The 17,181-nt window shown below is 41.4% G+C and overlaps 1 protein-coding gene across 3 annotated transcripts in view; it reads left to right on the top strand.

The window, feature by feature from the left end:
* Positions 1-17,181, top strand: part of SETBP1 (SET binding protein 1) — a 382,886-nt gene that overhangs the window by 347,369 nt on the left and 18,336 nt on the right. For all 3 annotated transcript variants that reach the window (XM_002808161.4, XM_028837859.2, XM_028837860.2), the window contains exon 5: positions 5,779-5,949. In XM_002808161.4, the coding sequence (XP_002808207.3) occupies positions 5,779-5,949 (171 nt within the window). The remainder of the gene's footprint in view (positions 1-5,778; positions 5,950-17,181) is intronic.

Below are 17,181 nucleotides of genomic sequence, written 5' to 3'. Positions count from 1 at the left end.
CTCTCTTTGCTAAGCTCTGAGTCCATGGAGCTATATTCACCTGGAATTTTGCCTTTTTCTAATTCACCCAAAGATGCCATATGAATAGTAGCAGAGGCTCTGTCTTCTGATGATTAAAAAGTGCTTTAGGCTCTTTCATTGCCCTTCCTTACAAAAAGCCACAGCTACTCTTATGCTACACAAAAATTATTAGAATGTAAATCTTGGAAAAAAGGGCCTTTAATTGTTTTGACCAGTGCCATATCTCTTGTATGGTAGATGTTCAGTACATATTTGTTGAATTAATGAATAAGCCAGTTCAACAAAAATAAAATATGTATTGACTTTGGCACAGAAAAATATTATTTCCCAAAACCTACAGGTATCTATTACTTGATTCACTTTCTTCTGTAATGTCGATTCCCCTTATTGCCATGAATGAAGTTCATTTGCAAACAAGAAAAAAGAACAATAGAATAATCTGAATAGACAACCAATATATTGGCGAGGGAATTATTATCAAGTTTTCAAGAGTAGTTTTTTTCTTGTGAAAAATATGTCATTTACTGGTTTACCCAAAAGTCTATTTGTTATAGGGAAAGAAAGAACATTGAATTAAGTCAAGAAACATGGATTTCAGCATCGCTTCATCCACACATATGATAAGTAAACTTGGGCAAATCACTTGGTCTTCTGTGCCTTTATTTCCTTGTTCGCAAATTAGGGATTTCACCATTTGCAGCATAGGGATGCTGCAAGGGACAAATAGCATAATGCATATCAAAGCTCTTTGCAAGTTTAAAAACCACTAACTGCTCAATATAACTCCCAGTCTATGCCAAAATCTGCCTTCTGCAGTGTAAAGGGAGCCAGAAAGATGACTAAAGGGACCAACCATCCCAGTGGTGTCAGCCTCTTCCACCATGCCAGCCTGGGCTTTGTCACCATGAAATATCTACATTTGCAAATCTTAGAATTACAAAATTAATTAAACTGTTCAACAAGCCTATATTAATCACATACTATACTGTGCTCTGCAGCGGATGTTACAAAATGAATTATGTATGGATCCCTTGGTGATGACTCCATCACCTCTTTTATTTTCAAGAAGCTGCAGAACGAAGAACCAACTGGGAATCAGAGAATCTAGATCGTCCCACCTCTTACAGCTGTGTGATTTTAGATAGATCAGATGACCTCTCTGAACCCCTTGACTTTCTTATCTAAGAAAGGGTAGTAAATAATAGCCATCCCACAAAGATTTTTGTTTGTTTTTCTTCAGATAGAGAAATGATATAAAGTAGATAACTAGCTTTATAAACCATAGAACAACATACAGCTTCTCTAAGGTGAGGCTGGTTTTTATTATCCAAGGTTGCAGAGCTCATTAAAGGGATCCTGCGAAAGTCAGCCACCATAGACCCTACTTTTCCTTCATGACCTCTGTGACCTTCAGCAACCTGGGGAGGAGGTAATTGAGCAGCAACTACTACTTCGGAAGAAACAGAATCGAAATATTGAAGCTATTGACTCACCCTTAAGGTAGTAAACAATGCTTTGGTCTCTGACCTTTTCGCATCCTGGGGCAGTCAATAACCTGGCCACTAGATGCAGCGCCTGCCACTGATTTTGATTTGGGAGTAGTTTAACCTTGAACTGAGCTCCAAGTAACCAAGGCAACAGGAAGTCAGCTTCTGCATCGAAGGAGCAGGAATCCATAAATCAAGTCCCTAATGCAAACACGGTGTGCAGGTAGAGGTTTGAGGGGATAAGTGGTCTATGAGAAATTACCTTTGAAAATGAGTGACTATTTCCACATAGGCTACAGCACAGTTTCAAAGACTTTAAAAAAAAAATTATCAATAGAGGTCAATAGGTTATAGCGGAATGTTTTTCTTATAGGTTTAACTTTTTTGTATTTCCTCCTGACTGTGTCTTTTAATTAAGAACAGATGTTGGATCCACAAAGTTACTAGCATTGTTATTTTCCTCTCTAAAAACTTACTGGCCTCCAAATAGGCAATCCTCAGTGCAATTTGTCTCATGTTGGGGTTTAGGGATGCTCTGAACACGCCTACCAAGAGTGCTCTCCATACAGTCTACATTCTGAGTTTGAGACAGTGATCCCTTCCCAGAGCACACCAGTGGCATTACAATTGTCTCTGTGTAAGCAGTGGTGTTACATCTCAATGGTCCGTCAGTACAAGGTTAAATCTGGGTTTCTTTATGATCACCCTCTAGCATCAAAAATCTCCCTCCCATTGATAGAAGCCTGGTTCATGCTGAGAATAAACGTTTCAAATGCCGCCCCACCCCCAACCACTTTGCTTTTGCTCATCATAGAATATCAGTCACCACCTGGAATGAAGGGTAATGAAGAGACTTCCAGTGGTCAGCCCGCCCAATGCACTCTCCCAAGGACCAGTACCCCATCACCATCTCCTGACACCTCTGCCCTCAGACAGATTTTGTGGATTAATAAGTGTTCATAGATTAGCCTTTGTTTAAAGTTTACTTAATATTCTTGCTTGTATTATTTCTGGGATTGTTTCCATTATCCTTTCAAAATTCAAAAATGGCTGAGAAAAATGTCAGGGCTTTTTTTTTTCTTTCTTTTTTAATTTGTTTTCCAAATCATTGGGTGGTAACTAGAAAGCTGTACTCTAATCTAGAAAATTCTAAAGGATCTAGGGTTTTCAAGAGAGCTAATAGTAACCATCTAAATTATAGAATGTTTTAAGTATCATTTTATTACTATTAGTATATTATGTAACATAAACACTTGAGTAGCAAAGTACACCCATGAGAGATCTGACTGGATCAACTCTAATGAATTGATGTGGACTGAGACTAATTTGGATTGTGAGCATTTGCATAAAAATGGGTACAACTAAAGTGACTTAACTCCATTTATTCCCAAGTGAGAGCTAAATATCTGACTGCTAATCCTGTTTATGGCCTTCATGCCCCAAGCATATCATAATTTGAACAAAGAATTACCTTCCCAACTTGTGTCCATGGTATAAAGATGACATATCAGTGAGTTTTTCCAGAGGAGCTGTTATGCAATAGAAATCTGACAGCTTAGATTTCCTGAGGTGTTCCATGGAAATTCTGCCTCCATCCATTCGGTGGGAATGCCATGGTGGTGCAGTGTACCAAAATGGGAAATTTTCATCAGACTCATGCCTGCTTTGCCCATTATCAGACTTTTTAGCAGCCACGTTGTGAAAACACCTCAGTCATTCTGCCCCTGTGCCCACAGGCTTCTGGATAGTTTCCAAACTGTGTTTGTTTTCTGAAAGGAATGAAAAGTTTAATACATGTTTGTGGGTTTTTTAAATATTAACAATAAAGAAGGCTAAGAAGTGGCCAGGCGCGGTGGCTCATGGCTGTAATCCCAACACTTTGGGAGGCTGAGGCTGGTGGATCACGAGGTCAGGAGATCGAGACCATCCTGGCCAACATGGTGAAAACCCATCTCTACTAAAAATACAAACAATTAGCCGGGTGTGGTGGCAGATGCCTGTAGTCCCAGCTACTTGGGAGGCTGAGGCAGGAGAATCGCTTGAACCCAGGAGGTGGAGGTTGCAGTCAGCCGAGATTGTGCCACTGTACTTCAGCCTGGGCAACAGAGTGAGACTCCGTCTCAAAAAAATAAAAAGAAGTAAAAACACTGCCTTTTCCTTAGCAGTCTCTGAGCTCTCCTTCCTCAGAATAACCACTGTTACCTATTTTGATGTGTTGCTTTACAGATGATTTTGAATGCATTTTAAATATGTCTGTACCTAGCCCATGATGAGCACACCTGCAAATTTTACAAACAAGGCATACTATACATACTTGCTACACCTTCTAGTTTCTTGATGGTTGTGCCTTGCAATCTGTCTGTCACAGAATTTGATGTTTGCCTATCTCCACCTTCAAAGGGCTATGAAATATAAACTCCAAGAAAAGCATAAGTGGCATTTTTATTCATGGCATCACAACTGGGAGTTTCAGGGACCGAAATGGAGAATAGGAGGAAGGAAGGAGGTAAATGTCAGCATGACTGTCTTCCTTAGATAGTTACAGATGCCTTATCCAGGTGTGATACTGGGGCCTCTTCATCCTCTGCATGAAACATGCTGTCGGCAGACTGGGGTCATGGTCAGGTATTAGAGTATGGCCAGATGGACCAATATGATCCCTGGGTTTAGCGTCCAGCTACCTGGAAACTTCCAGCTTTGACATTAAGAGCTGTATGAGTGAGTTCAGTTCTCTTTTAACCTTTAAGAAATGTGTTCTCTTCATCTGTAAAATTGAGAAAATTGTAATATCCACACTACATGCTTCACAGGGTTGCCACGAAGCCCAAGAGAAGCTGATCTCAAAATGGCAGTGAGATAATGTTACTCTGGGAGGGGACTGTATCACTCAGGTTAGTTAGGATAAAAAAAAAAAGAGTCAAGAACCAATATGGTAAGGCCCAATTTGTTGTTGTTGCTGTCAGTGTTATATAGCTGACAGATGGAGAAACTGAATAGGTAACCATTTGAAATGGATTCACATGCCCTCAGCCTCTGGACTTACATTTGGATGAGTTAGAGAGCCTTGTTTTTGCACTGGGGTGGGGAGGAAGGTGCCCATATATTCTTAGTCATGTCAGGGAGAAGAACTGACCCTTTGCTTGCTGGTTACAATTGGTTCTGAGGAAGCAGCAGGTCATAGTAATGATAGTTGCAATAATAGGGATAATAATAATGTTAAGCACTTTCATAGCACGGACTATGCACTAGGCACTGTTCTAAGCACTTTACATCGATCGACTTGTTGGATGCTCACAACATCCCCTACAAGGTAGTATCATCACCACCCCATTTTTACAAGTAAAGAAGTTTAAAACTTGGAGAGATTAAGTAACTTGCTCTTCATCACAGAGTTGGAAAGTGGCAGAGCCTGGATTCAAGCTCAGGAAATGGAATTGCAGAATAGCTCTTACTGTTTGTTACATAGGAAATTTCTAGGCCCTTACAGGGGCACCTCCTGACTCCTCAGGCTTTTCAGCATCATCGTGACATGACATATGATGCCTGTTATGACCAGACACTCAAAGGCCCCCAAATCAGCTCTCCTTACCCTACAGGCTGATGACACACTAATCCCCACAGTTCATCTTCCACCTCCAGTATGCTGGCCTCATCTGCATCATGTTTACTCCCCTCCCATGCCTTAGCCTATGCTCTTACCGAAAGTGCCTTTCCCTCATCCTTGAAGCTTCAGCATGAGCCTTTCCCCACTTCTTTCAACACTGATCTCTACGTCCTTAGAACTCCCCAAACACCTAGGATAAGTAACACACAAGCCTGCACAAGCTTGCTGTCCAATTTTTCCTTCTCACTCAGTCTTGTTTCCCCAGCTGGATGAGATGAGAAGTCTTACTAGGGTAGGAGCCATGTCTCTTCCACTCTGAACTCCCCATCATGCTGCACACAGCACAGCCTCTGTAAAGATAGGAATGTACATCATCAGAAGGCAAAGGGTCACCTGATGGATTATTCTGCTTCACTAGGCCTATGCTGTGACCCCACCACTTCCAGACAGCCAGCCTAGAATGGCATCACTCCTAACCTCAGCCACAAAAGCAAAACCAGTCATAGCTATTTTTCCTCTTTAAGCATTTTTAAATTTCATTCTTGTTGTACCAGAGGGAGGTGTTCAAATCATTTGACCATTTCCTCAGATCATGTCCAGGTTATATGTTGTCTATCTTCCTGTTCCCTTAAAGTGACTGAAAGCTTTGGGGTTGTTATTTTTTAGGGATGCCAAGTCCCCACTTAAAAGTGGACCAGACAGCAGTGCATAGTAAGAACGAAGGCTCAGTGCCCACCATGATGACCAGGAAGAAGCCAGCCGCAGTTGACAGTGTTGCAATTCCACCAGCCCCAGTGTTATCTCTCCTTGCTGCATCCGCAGCAACATCGGACGCAGGTGAGCACTTTTCAGATGCTTTGGGTTCACCCCAAGCAAGACGAATGTGGAGAAAGCCCACTGAGAATGGCCTGTCGAATACAGGTAAGAGTACTCTGTTTTGCCATCGTCCCATAGACTCTGAACATGGGAGCTGTTTCAGCACTGGCTCTTTGAAGTGGGAGGAGATCTGAGAAAAGAAGGAGATCTCCTGGGAATGTGGAGGGTGGGTACTCTGGAACATTCTTCACTTTATTCTAACATGGGTCCACTGAGTAGCAACTAAATGCTAACATTATTAATCACTCTTTGTCAAGCCTTAGGAATTACTAATCTCTACATCAAGGGCCTTATATATGTTATTTCTTGTAGCTCATAAAATAAACACTTGTATCCTCATTTTCAGAAGAGGAAGCTAAGAGTAAAGAAGCCTGCCCCAAGAACCTGTGGACAGTCAGGATTCCAAAGCCCATGCTCTCAACCAGTGCATTTCACTGTCCCTTGCTCATCAGGGTTGAAAGACAGTAATCACTGATTTATTGATGCATCGATACCTCCTACCCATGAATTGATGAATTTCTCAGTAGTTCCCAGAGTCCTCGCCAACAGTGGATAAAATATAAACTCCTTATTTAGATATCTCAAGTTCTCCACAGCCTGGTCCTTTCCACCTCTGTTCCCCACAGTGCCTCCCACCAGCCCCTGTGCCCACCTCCACTGTGTCAAGCTCATCCCTGCCTCCAGGAAGAGAGGCCTTGGGTTTGACTTAACACCGGAACTTGGAGACAGCCTTACTCAATTCCTAATCACATCCTACAAGTCCTTAAAACACAGCTAGTCACAGCTCCTCCAGGATACCCAGAATGTCTACCATGCAGTTCCCATCATTTCACAGACTGCAACTTCTCCCATGTAACAAAATTGCACATACCTCAGAGGCAGAGTCAACTATTTAGATTCTTGCTATCTCCCTGACATGCAGCATGACAATGTTACATACATATTTCTTGAATTAACATATTAATGTAAATGTGGCAAGCACATTACAGTATTTAGAAAGGCCTGTTATGATTAGAAACCCAAGAAGAGACTCATTCTTAATATTTAGTCCAAATTCATTTTTCAATTTAGCAGTTTGCTTTGAGTAAAGAACTCAACTTGTCTATATAACTACCTCCTTCATGGAAAGCACTGGTAATTAGAAAATGAGCCCAACTGAAATAACAGAAAGAAACACTTGGAATGACACTTCCCCCAGTTGAATTCAGCAAAATACTAGTAGGTGTTTTGTGATAAAGGATGTTTTCATGGAAAAGTAGGTGTAGGAAAAGCTGCTTCCTTACCCGTGGTTCTTTCTTGCAGGGCTTTTCAGGGCCTTGCATTGACCAATGTGCATTGTGAGGTTGCAGGATCATATCTGAACACACAACCCTTTTTTCTGGGACTCTCTCTTAACATCTCTTGGAACTGGTGTTCTCTCCAGCCATTTGAAAACTCTTGCTCTGAAGGAATGGGGTCATCTCTCAAATATGATCATGAGCCTTTACTTGGTGTGAAACAAAAAGTTTTTGGTGGAATTGCCAGGTAAATGGTGACAGTGAGGAGTACAAGAAGAAGACAAAGGAGGGAAAGTCACAGAGAAATGCAGAGGAAGTTGCCCCTGAGATTTGATGGATTAGTAGCACCTTGGAGGGAGGGTGTCCAAACAAAGGGAGCAAGTTGGGCAGAGTCTTGGAAGTGGGAACTGGTGCTATGGCTGACTTCAAGGAAGACATCATTTGGCTTAAGCAAAAGATTTGGGCTATGCTCTGCACCCACCCAGATCAGTGGTTATTCAACCTTGTCGATTAAGCACTGGAGACCTCCCTTTATGGATTGAGAAATTAGCCTTTGTGTTTCCACCTTTGCCTGCCATGCACAGATATTCCTCTGAGGCAAAAGACAGGTGGTCCCCTATTTTCCTCCCCTGCACTCTTTCCCTTCATTGTGAGAGAACTTATTCTTGGGATCACATGCTTATATGGGCCTGCCTCCTCTAGTGCATCCAGTAAATAATTTACAAATATGCCAAATGGGCAGTAGAAACAGGTGGGTATTACACTTTTATACTTGACTCCCTGGTAATCAGAGCTGAGCCCAGACGCCCCTGTTGCAGGATGCAAGAACGGGCTGTTTATTTTTGGCAGTACTTAAACGAGACCCTCATGAGAATTTCACAGATTTGGTCCATTTCCGGGTCTCTGGCTGCTGAGCTGGACTTTTGAGGGGAAACAGGCCAGATATCTACCCCAGGTGCTGGAAGACAGACCTTCCTGAGATTTCACTCCCCACAGATAAAAAGCTTCCCGCAAACCTGGGAGAGCTAGAAACACACAGGCTGGGCTTGTGGCCAATGCTCTGTTTCACACGTGAAGAAACTGAGGCCTCTTGAGATTCAGAGATTTGCCTGAGGTCATACAGTTGGATTGGAACCCAAATTTCCTGATTTACTGCCCGATTTCCAGTGGATTCCCACTTCTGTCATAGTCCCAACATGAGCAAAGGCAGATTTTTTTTCCCATAAATATGGACTTCTACTTCTTTTGGAGAACAGTGAATGAAGCTCATAATTTGATGAGGTAGATAGAGAGCTTTAGCCAAAGCCAAGCACATAGTAGGTAGTTAATAGTTTCTGGATTTGATCTTATTTAATTAGGTGCTTGAAATATATAGTAACATATATAGTACAGTAATATATATTTCTGACGAAACAACTCACTTAATTTTTGTTTTCTTTCAAGCGCCTTTCCCCATCTTTCACTATAAACAAGGTAGAATTACTTCTGGCTTTAGGCAAGGATCAGCTTATTTTTTAATAGGTTATCATTTCTACAGAATGGTTTTGGAAACACAGACAATTACAGGGAGAAAAGAAAAAGGAAAGAAGAGTTAAACTAGGTGGCTTATAAAACAAATTTAAGAAATCATGTATAGACATAATAAGGTGCTGAAGTAATTCAATTAATTAGAAATTTTATTTAGAAATAATGGATGCAGGCCAGGCATGGTGGCTCACGCCTGTAATCCCAGCACTTTGAGAGGCCGAGGTGGGTGAATCACCTGAGGTCAGGAGTTCAAGACCAGCCTGGCCAACATGGCGAAGCCTCTACTAAAAATACAAAAATTAACCAGATGTGGTGGCATCCCCCTGTAATCCCAGCTACTCGGGAGTCTTCTGCAGGAGAATTACTTGAACCCGGGAGGTGGAGGCTGCAGTGAGCTGAGATCGTGCCACTGCACTCCAGCCTGGGTGACAAAGCGAAACTCCATCTCAAAAAAATAAAACAAAAAAAAATTTAAAAAGAATGGATGCAAAAATACCTAGTACAGTTCCTGACACATGTTACATGCTCAGTAAATAATCACTGAGTGAAACAAATGATTGAGAGGCAGTAGCTGTGTGCTTTTACAGCATTAAATATGATGAGAGACATCTGAGAAAAACATAATCTTGAAACTGCCTTTTTTGTTGTTTTTGTTTTTGTTTTTTTTAAAGATGGAGTCTTGCTCTGTCACCCAGGCTGGAGTGCAGTGGCGCAATCTTGGCTCACTGCAACCTCCGCCTCCTAGGTTCAAGCGATTCTCCTGCCTCAGCCTCCTGAGTGGCTGGGATTACAGGCACATGCCACCATGCCCGACTAATTTTTGTATTTTTAGTAGAGGCGGGAGTTTCACTGTGTTGCCCAGGCTGGTCTCGAACTTCTGACCTAAGGTGATATGCCCGCCTCAGCCTCCCAAAGTGCTGGGATTACAGGCATAATAACAATTAAATGAAAAATATTTGACAGGCACTTTGTAGGCTGCTGGAAAATACTCGCCAAATAATTTCTCAGTCTCTAGTAAGAACAGTACTGTTTTCAAATAGGTGATCTTTGATAAAAGTACAATAAAGGAACATTCCCACCTTATGTTATAAACAATACAGTATGGGAGACATGAATATGGGTCAAGGGTTTACAAATACGTGTTTTCTAGCTTGTATGCCTATATGCATGTGCTATATGGGTCCCCCAGGTTTTTGTTTCAGGCAATTTTTTTACTTTCTCAGAGTCTCAGAGGCATACTGATTATGACATTATTGATTTGTAAAAGGGGGCCATCGAGGAGATGCAGGAGGGAGTGGCGAGCTGGGAACATGTCAGTTTGTGAGCTACTGAGAGGGAGGATGGCGGTGGCTGCCGGAGGTGCTCAAACAGATCAGCCTTGGTGATCAAACTGCTCAATAGCTATTGATCAGCTGCAGTTCCCTGGTGCAGCCATGGAGGTCTGATTCAAGGGAGCACTGCATCATTATTGTGAGTAATTAGGGCTAATGCAGTAAAAGCGCCACTAAAGTTTGCTCAAAGTGAGGCATAACTTGAAACAACTTCTATTACACTAGCCCAATAATGATTTAACAATCATATCAGATAATCCATACCTGAATAAGCCAGGCTGATTTTTCTGATTTTCTAGATGTTGAACTAACTTCTCAGGGAGATCATGTAATGTATAGAGAATTTGTAATTTCATTTCAGAAACATGTTTTCTCCCCTTATTTAAGATGAGTCTATATGAATAAGTAGATTCCAAATGGTGGTAAGAACTCAGTAAAACATCAAGGCAACAAAATCTGAATGGTTTTGCACTTGAAAGACTAGACTAGCAATAACGGGAAAACAAGTATATCCTTTCTCTCTCTCTCTCTCTCTCTCACACACACACACACACACACACACACACACATCAATATTCTCTCATCTTAAGTCCAAGGAGAAAAAAAAGCGCAAACATGTATCAGCCATGCTATCATCAGATCTCAACTGCTCGAGGTGTAGCTCAGTTCAAGATAACAAGGAAGTAGAGTGAGCACAGCTCTTAGCTTATATCTGTTTTGTATCAAGGCTAATCCATTATTATTTCAAACTATATTATATACCATGTTTAAAACTACCAGAGCCAATGAATAAGTAAAAATATTTAAATTTCATAAGTCTTTTAAATTTTTAGGCATTTTGTTTCTCATGGCAGGGACTAATATTAGGGAAATCATTTTGTTATTAGCCAAACCATCAGTCCAATCAGAACTAACTGATACCTGTAGTCAAGATGCAAAACCTTAATCTTGAAAAATTATTTATCTTTACAAATAATAGTGGGAATTCTTAATACTAATGAAATCAGAATGAAATTTAATATACTAGTAGCTAGAACAAAATGATTGTGAAAATTGCTTTCAGCTCCCAAATTCTAGGATACCTGAGTTTTCTCTTAGCCACCTGCCATCTATGGAAAGGGGCCCAGAATAATGAAGTAATATCCAGCTACAAAAAAGAGCAATGAATAGGAATTTAAGAATGATGCAATTATTTATTTTACTTCTTTCTTTGTTATGTGGAGTCATGATCTGAAGCCCCTAACCAAAATGACAGGTCAAGTCAGCCAAAATCTTATCTTTAGAAGAACGAAAATAGAAGAAATAAAGGTGCAATTTAATAGGATTTGGAACATCCAGGGACCACAAATATATACACTGAAGAAGTCACCAAATTGTAAAATATATTCCTATGTGCCCAGTCTAATCACTTAAAATATTCAGTAGAAAACCTCCCAAAGAAGATCCAGAGCAAACAAAGCTTAAATTTAAAGTAATTGTTCAAGTTGACTGAAAAGCGCTACCTATGGGCTCATGCTGAAGCATCACAAAATGAGCCGGTTTGCCCTGAAAGCTGTGCTGAATATGACAGGCCCATGAAAGGCACCCCCTCCTGCAGCTCTGGGCCACCAAGGGACAAGGGACTCGGCAGGGTTGGAAGCTTCTGTGTTTTCCCATCACACACCAAAAGCCTTCTGAAAAGCCTCCAAAACCTGTTGTCATTTTCACTGTTAAAGGAGACATAAGTTCTTTTCTGATTTAATCTGAACCTCCTAGAGCAGCTGAGCCATTCCTATGGCCAAGGGAAGCCCGGGGAAGCACCAGATCTTCCAGAATCTGGCGCTGCCTTCTGCCCCAGCCTCATCTCCTTAGAAATCTCAACCAAATTTCCACTCCTTTGGGATTTCCACTGCCACGGTATTATTTTCAAAAAACTAAAAAGTTATTTCAAAGGCTCATTCAACTCTTTAATGCAAAAGACAGCATGGTGGTAAAGCCAGCCCAAAGGAGAATTAGAGAACGGGGCATTATGAGAATGCAGGCACTGGAGAAAGCGTGTAGAGCAAGTTGTTCAGTTAGTGTCGTAACAGGCAATAAAATCATAACCTCATAGTTTATCTCTTCTACCAAAGAAAAATCATTCGCTTCTTTGGTAGGCAAAAGTCCACAAGTTAACATAAAAGCTGGCAGATTGGCCAGGTATAGTGGCTTATACCTGTGATCCCAGCACTTTGGGAGTGGATCCCCTGAGGTCAGGAGTCCAAAACCAGCCGGACCAACATGGTGAAACGCCATCTCTACTAAAAATAATAATAATAATAACAATACAGGCTGGGCGCGGTGGCTCACGCCTATAATCCCAGCACTTGGGAGGCCGAGGCGGGTGGATCACGAGGTCAGGAGTTTGAGACCAGCCTGGCCAACATGGTGAAACCTCATCTCTATTAAAAACACAAAAATTAGCCAGGCATGGTGGTGGGCACCTATAATCCCAGCTACTCAGGAGGCTGAGGCAGGAGAATCACTTGAACCTGCTGGACCTGGGAGGCGGAGGTTGCAGTGAGCCAAAATCGTGCCACTGCACTCCAGCCTGGGCGACAGAGCAAGATCCATCCTCCCTGCCAAAAAGAAGCTGGCAGGTTCCAAGCCTTTAATCAGTAGTGGACAGCAAGCCTAACAGAGGCACATGTTCCTGTACTGTTAATAATCCTTGGGGAGACCCAAAAGGACTTGTCTCCTTCCTTTTGCCTTGTTTCTAAGTTTTGGCTCATTTTTTCTATATACCACACATGGGCCATGAAATGCTCTGGTTGAATGCATGTGTTCTGACTTTATATTGCCTGTGTTGAAATCTCAGTGCTCCACTCACCAACTGGGTGATCTCAAGACTTCAGTGGTCACATCCGTAAAATGGGGAAAAGAGTATCACCTAGAGTCAAGGATTGTGGTGAGGAATAATGGAGATAATCCTCGGGAAATGTTTAGCAAAGTACCTGATACATAGTAAGAGTTCAACAAGTGGGTGCTGTTTTTGCTGCTGCTATTGTTGATGTTGTTGTCTGTTTTCTTCCCTGGATTGTTTTTATTTTTGTTCCACTTGCCCACCTGTCATGCCCTTTGAATGGCTAATTCATGATGCTTCTTCAAGCCTCAGCATAGGTGCCTTCAGCTCTAACAAGCCTTCCCTGACACTCATACTGAGAACCACGCCAAGGTCAAGTTGAATGCCACATTCTCTGTGCCTCACTGGCTCCCTATAAGCTCATTGATCATAGATTCCTACATTTAATACAGTGTCTGTGCTCCACCTATGTCCCACAGTGGACCAGAGGATCGCATAGTCCCTGTGGCCAGATCTTATTCAACTTTACCTAGCACTGAGGTGGGCAAACAATAGGTAATCACTAAATATTGGTCAAAGTGTATTGAACAACTGTTTCCTGCACAAAAGTGTTTCATTCATGAAAAGATACATTCTAGAGTGTATGAACTCTAATATTCATTAGAGTTAAGGGGCAGTGATTTTCCTTCAGTTTCTATATCAGATCCAGAAGCAGCAAACCACCCTAAGAAAGTTCACCAGATAGAGCAACCTGGAGCAACTTGGGAGCCCTCCAGCCTCCTTTGTTCATTAATAGCAGCCCAGCCCTTGGTGAGTCTCCCAGCGTATTGAGAATGATTATTCTTGAGTTAAGGATTCAGCCTATATGGCGTTGTACTTGCACTACAAAAGCATGTATTTATTCAGAGAAGGAGGAATATGCACACATATGTGTCTTCCTTCACTCAGAAGTTCTGTGAGAGTTTCAGGACAGGCCACTCAATGGAAAACAGGAGAGTGCATCAGCCTATGCAGTACTTTAATTATTTTGTATGTGTTAGTCTTGCATTGTGGCCAGAGTATTGGTTTCACTAGGACAGCAACCATTTCCTATTTAGGTTTTGTCTCACTCAATAAGTATTGGGCATCTCAATTCCCAGAACCTTGGAATGTACGGAATGAAAATAAGAGAAGCAAAAGCCAGGAGTCTTGCTGTTAAGCAACTCATAATCTTATTTGAATGTCAGGAACCTTGCACGATGCTGAGTGCATAGTAGATACTCAATAGACATGTCTGGACTTCACTTAGCTAATTATTTTCTCTCTAGAGCTGAGATTTTAGGAAATACAGAGGTTTAATGACAGGTTTGAAAGTGCTGTGTCTTAAGAAGTTTAACTCAATTTATCTTCTCTGAATGCTTCATACAGATTATGCTCCCAACACCTCATGCCACAGTCAGACCCTCTTAAAAACAGAGTAAGGATAATAACACATTTTATCTTCCTCCCAGTGATAGTATCATTCACACCTCCATTGAAGCCCAGTGGGAGGTTTGGCTGTGAGGCATCAGATGCCTGGGGAGTCAGGTGCGATTATTGTAATGACCTCACACTCGGAAAAGAGAACCTCCCATACGTGAAGCGATTTCTATTAAGATACTCATTTTATATCAAATATTCAAGCTCCTCTTTATAAATGGGAGAGAATGGAAGGAGACTCTTATAGGGGCAGAGTTTATGTGGCAAAGAACAAAAGGGCACAAATATTTTATGATCAGTTTTAAGATGAAAGTGCGGCGCCTGCCTTGTTCACTGGCACTTTCCATTTCCAGAAGTCTAATTAGATTGTGGGGGTCATGATGGCGAGATAATTTAGTGGCAACTGAAAGCAACTGTGTTAATGAGAGGGGGGCACTGTGCGTTGGGGTTCCTGTAATTAATGGAGAGTTTTTGAAAAACTTCTTGGTTCCAATAAAGTTGGCATAGTGAGCCCAACTACAGGAGTAGGGAGTGGCAGGGCAAAATCTTTCCTGCTATTGCTGCAGAAATGGCCTCAGGCAACGCAGAACTATGTAATGACTGTCATTAAGAATGATCTTGAGTGGTCCAGGCAGGCTGTAGTCAGTCTAAGACGGCAGAGAGACAGAGAAGAGGCATGGAGAGAAAGGAGGCAGGGAGAGAGAATAGACTAAGGATTGTGAGACAGGTGTGACAAAGACAGAGAGAGAGAGAGAGAGAGCACTCACCTGTCTGCTCTCTCCATTCTCTCCCTGGGAGACACTGGAGTCATCCCAACATATCCTCCCAAGGACTCTCCTCCTGCTGCTTCAAATAGAACAGACTAGACAAACCTGGATTACAGTAAACTAGAAGGGACCTTTGCCAAACACTTCATGTTGCAGATGAGAAGATTGAGGCCAGAAGGGTTACAAATATTGCCTAACTGGGAACTAGGAAACTTGGACTCTTTCTGGCCACCACATTGAGGCAGAGTGAAACTGGATTTGAAATTCAAGGGTCAGGGTTATTGCAGAGTCCTCATTACAGTACTGCCATACTTTTTAATCCATCCCCTTAGGTAAGTCACAAAGTCTCACTGAGATTTCTGAGTTCTAGTTTTCTCATCAATGAAATGAGAAAAATAATTTCTGCCTTCTAGGCAGTAGCAAGAAAGAAATGAAATATCAGATGAAAACACCAATCACATATTCAAAACTTAACATGTAAGTGTTTTATGAAACCCTCTCATGTCAGAACTGAAGTTATCTCATGTCAGGATTTAATCATGTGAAGTCACAATTTAGCCATGTGATGACTTAGATCATAATATCCATTAACTATCCTTTAGAAACTGATATGTATCCTCACTCTCCCTTCCAAATACTCTTATCTCAGGACACAGTCCAAGCCCCCTACTCTTGAAGGCATTAGTGACTATATCTATCTCATCTTACTCAAACATCTGTAAGACTTTGTTAAAAATTGTCAACCTTTTTTTTAAGAGCCTGCCACACTGCACTCAATTCTATGAATGATATATACAAATAGAAGATTAGCCCCTGCCCCAGAGGAGCTTTAACACTACATGGGAAGGCCTGCCTCCAAAACATGAGATGACCAAATAGTATTTTTAAATGAATAGATCGAATAACAATCTGAGATACTAACAGAACTATTATTCAGCAGTTGATTTCAACTGAATGGTACTAAGAGATTTCTCTTTTGGGAAGAGAAGAGTTAAGATGGACTTCTAAAGATAAACTGAATTAGGTAAGCAGACAGAAGCTAGGAGATAGGAATACAGCACTCATATGGAAATAATGGCAGATGAGTCTGGAAGGGAAATTTGAGATCAGAAGATGGAGTACCCAAAAGAGTAAGACAGGGTCACTATTCTGACCCGCAATGATAGCAAAATGACAGCCATGGCCCAGCTGCTGTCTACACTTGTGTTTTGGTTGGCCTACAGAAGGTTGTAAATTTTAAAAAATTAATTAGCAGTTTATGAACATCAGAAGATTTACATAATAATCAAGCTTTCTGACTTTATGAAACTATCATCTTTGGGCTCAGATTTTTTAACTGGCAGCAATTGATTGGAATAGGATAAATTTTGTCCATTAAATGTGCCATAGTCTCTTGTGTTTACCATGCCCTGCCTTCCACCTTTCTTCGTAACCCTGACCAGCTTCTCTCAGTATCTTGAATGTCTGGCTCCCTACAAGGAGCAATTGAAGGCATTGAACTGGAGCAGGATCAAAACAATGTGCAGGAACAGTTAATCTAGCAGCAATGATGTGTCATCTGCAGTAATATCTTCTGTTATTTAATTATGGAATTTAGGGGGTTGGAAAAGGCCTTCGAGATGGTGAAATTCAGAGAAATTTGGCACTCCAGTACAGACAAGAGTATAAAATTAATGAGGAAACTCGGGTTTTATCAGTCTTTTTCTAGCTCCTTGTCTTCTTTGCTTTCTTAAGGAAATATAGCATGAAACTAGCTTTGACATGAGACAGCCATTGCTTGAATTATTGCATTCACTTCTGAGATGTGTGCCCTTAGGAAAAAAATACTTGGTTTTCATCTCTGTACTGTAAAGAAACTAAGGGATACTAATCAAGGTCCTCAAGTGGTTGTTATCACAGGTAAATGAGGAAATATGTGAAATACTGCAACATACACTGTAGGTTTTCCAGAAATGTTAGTTCCTTCCCCGTCACCTTCATTTGAGGGCAAGAGCAATGCATTCTACTTGCCT

This window comes from Macaca mulatta, chromosome 18, assembly GCF_049350105.2.
Source record: "Macaca mulatta isolate MMU2019108-1 chromosome 18, T2T-MMU8v2.0, whole genome shotgun sequence".
In the NCBI taxonomy this organism is placed as follows: domain Eukaryota; kingdom Metazoa; phylum Chordata; class Mammalia; order Primates; family Cercopithecidae; genus Macaca; species Macaca mulatta.
The sequence above is the reverse complement of the archived record's forward strand: the minus strand, read 5'-3'. Positions and strand labels throughout refer to the sequence as shown.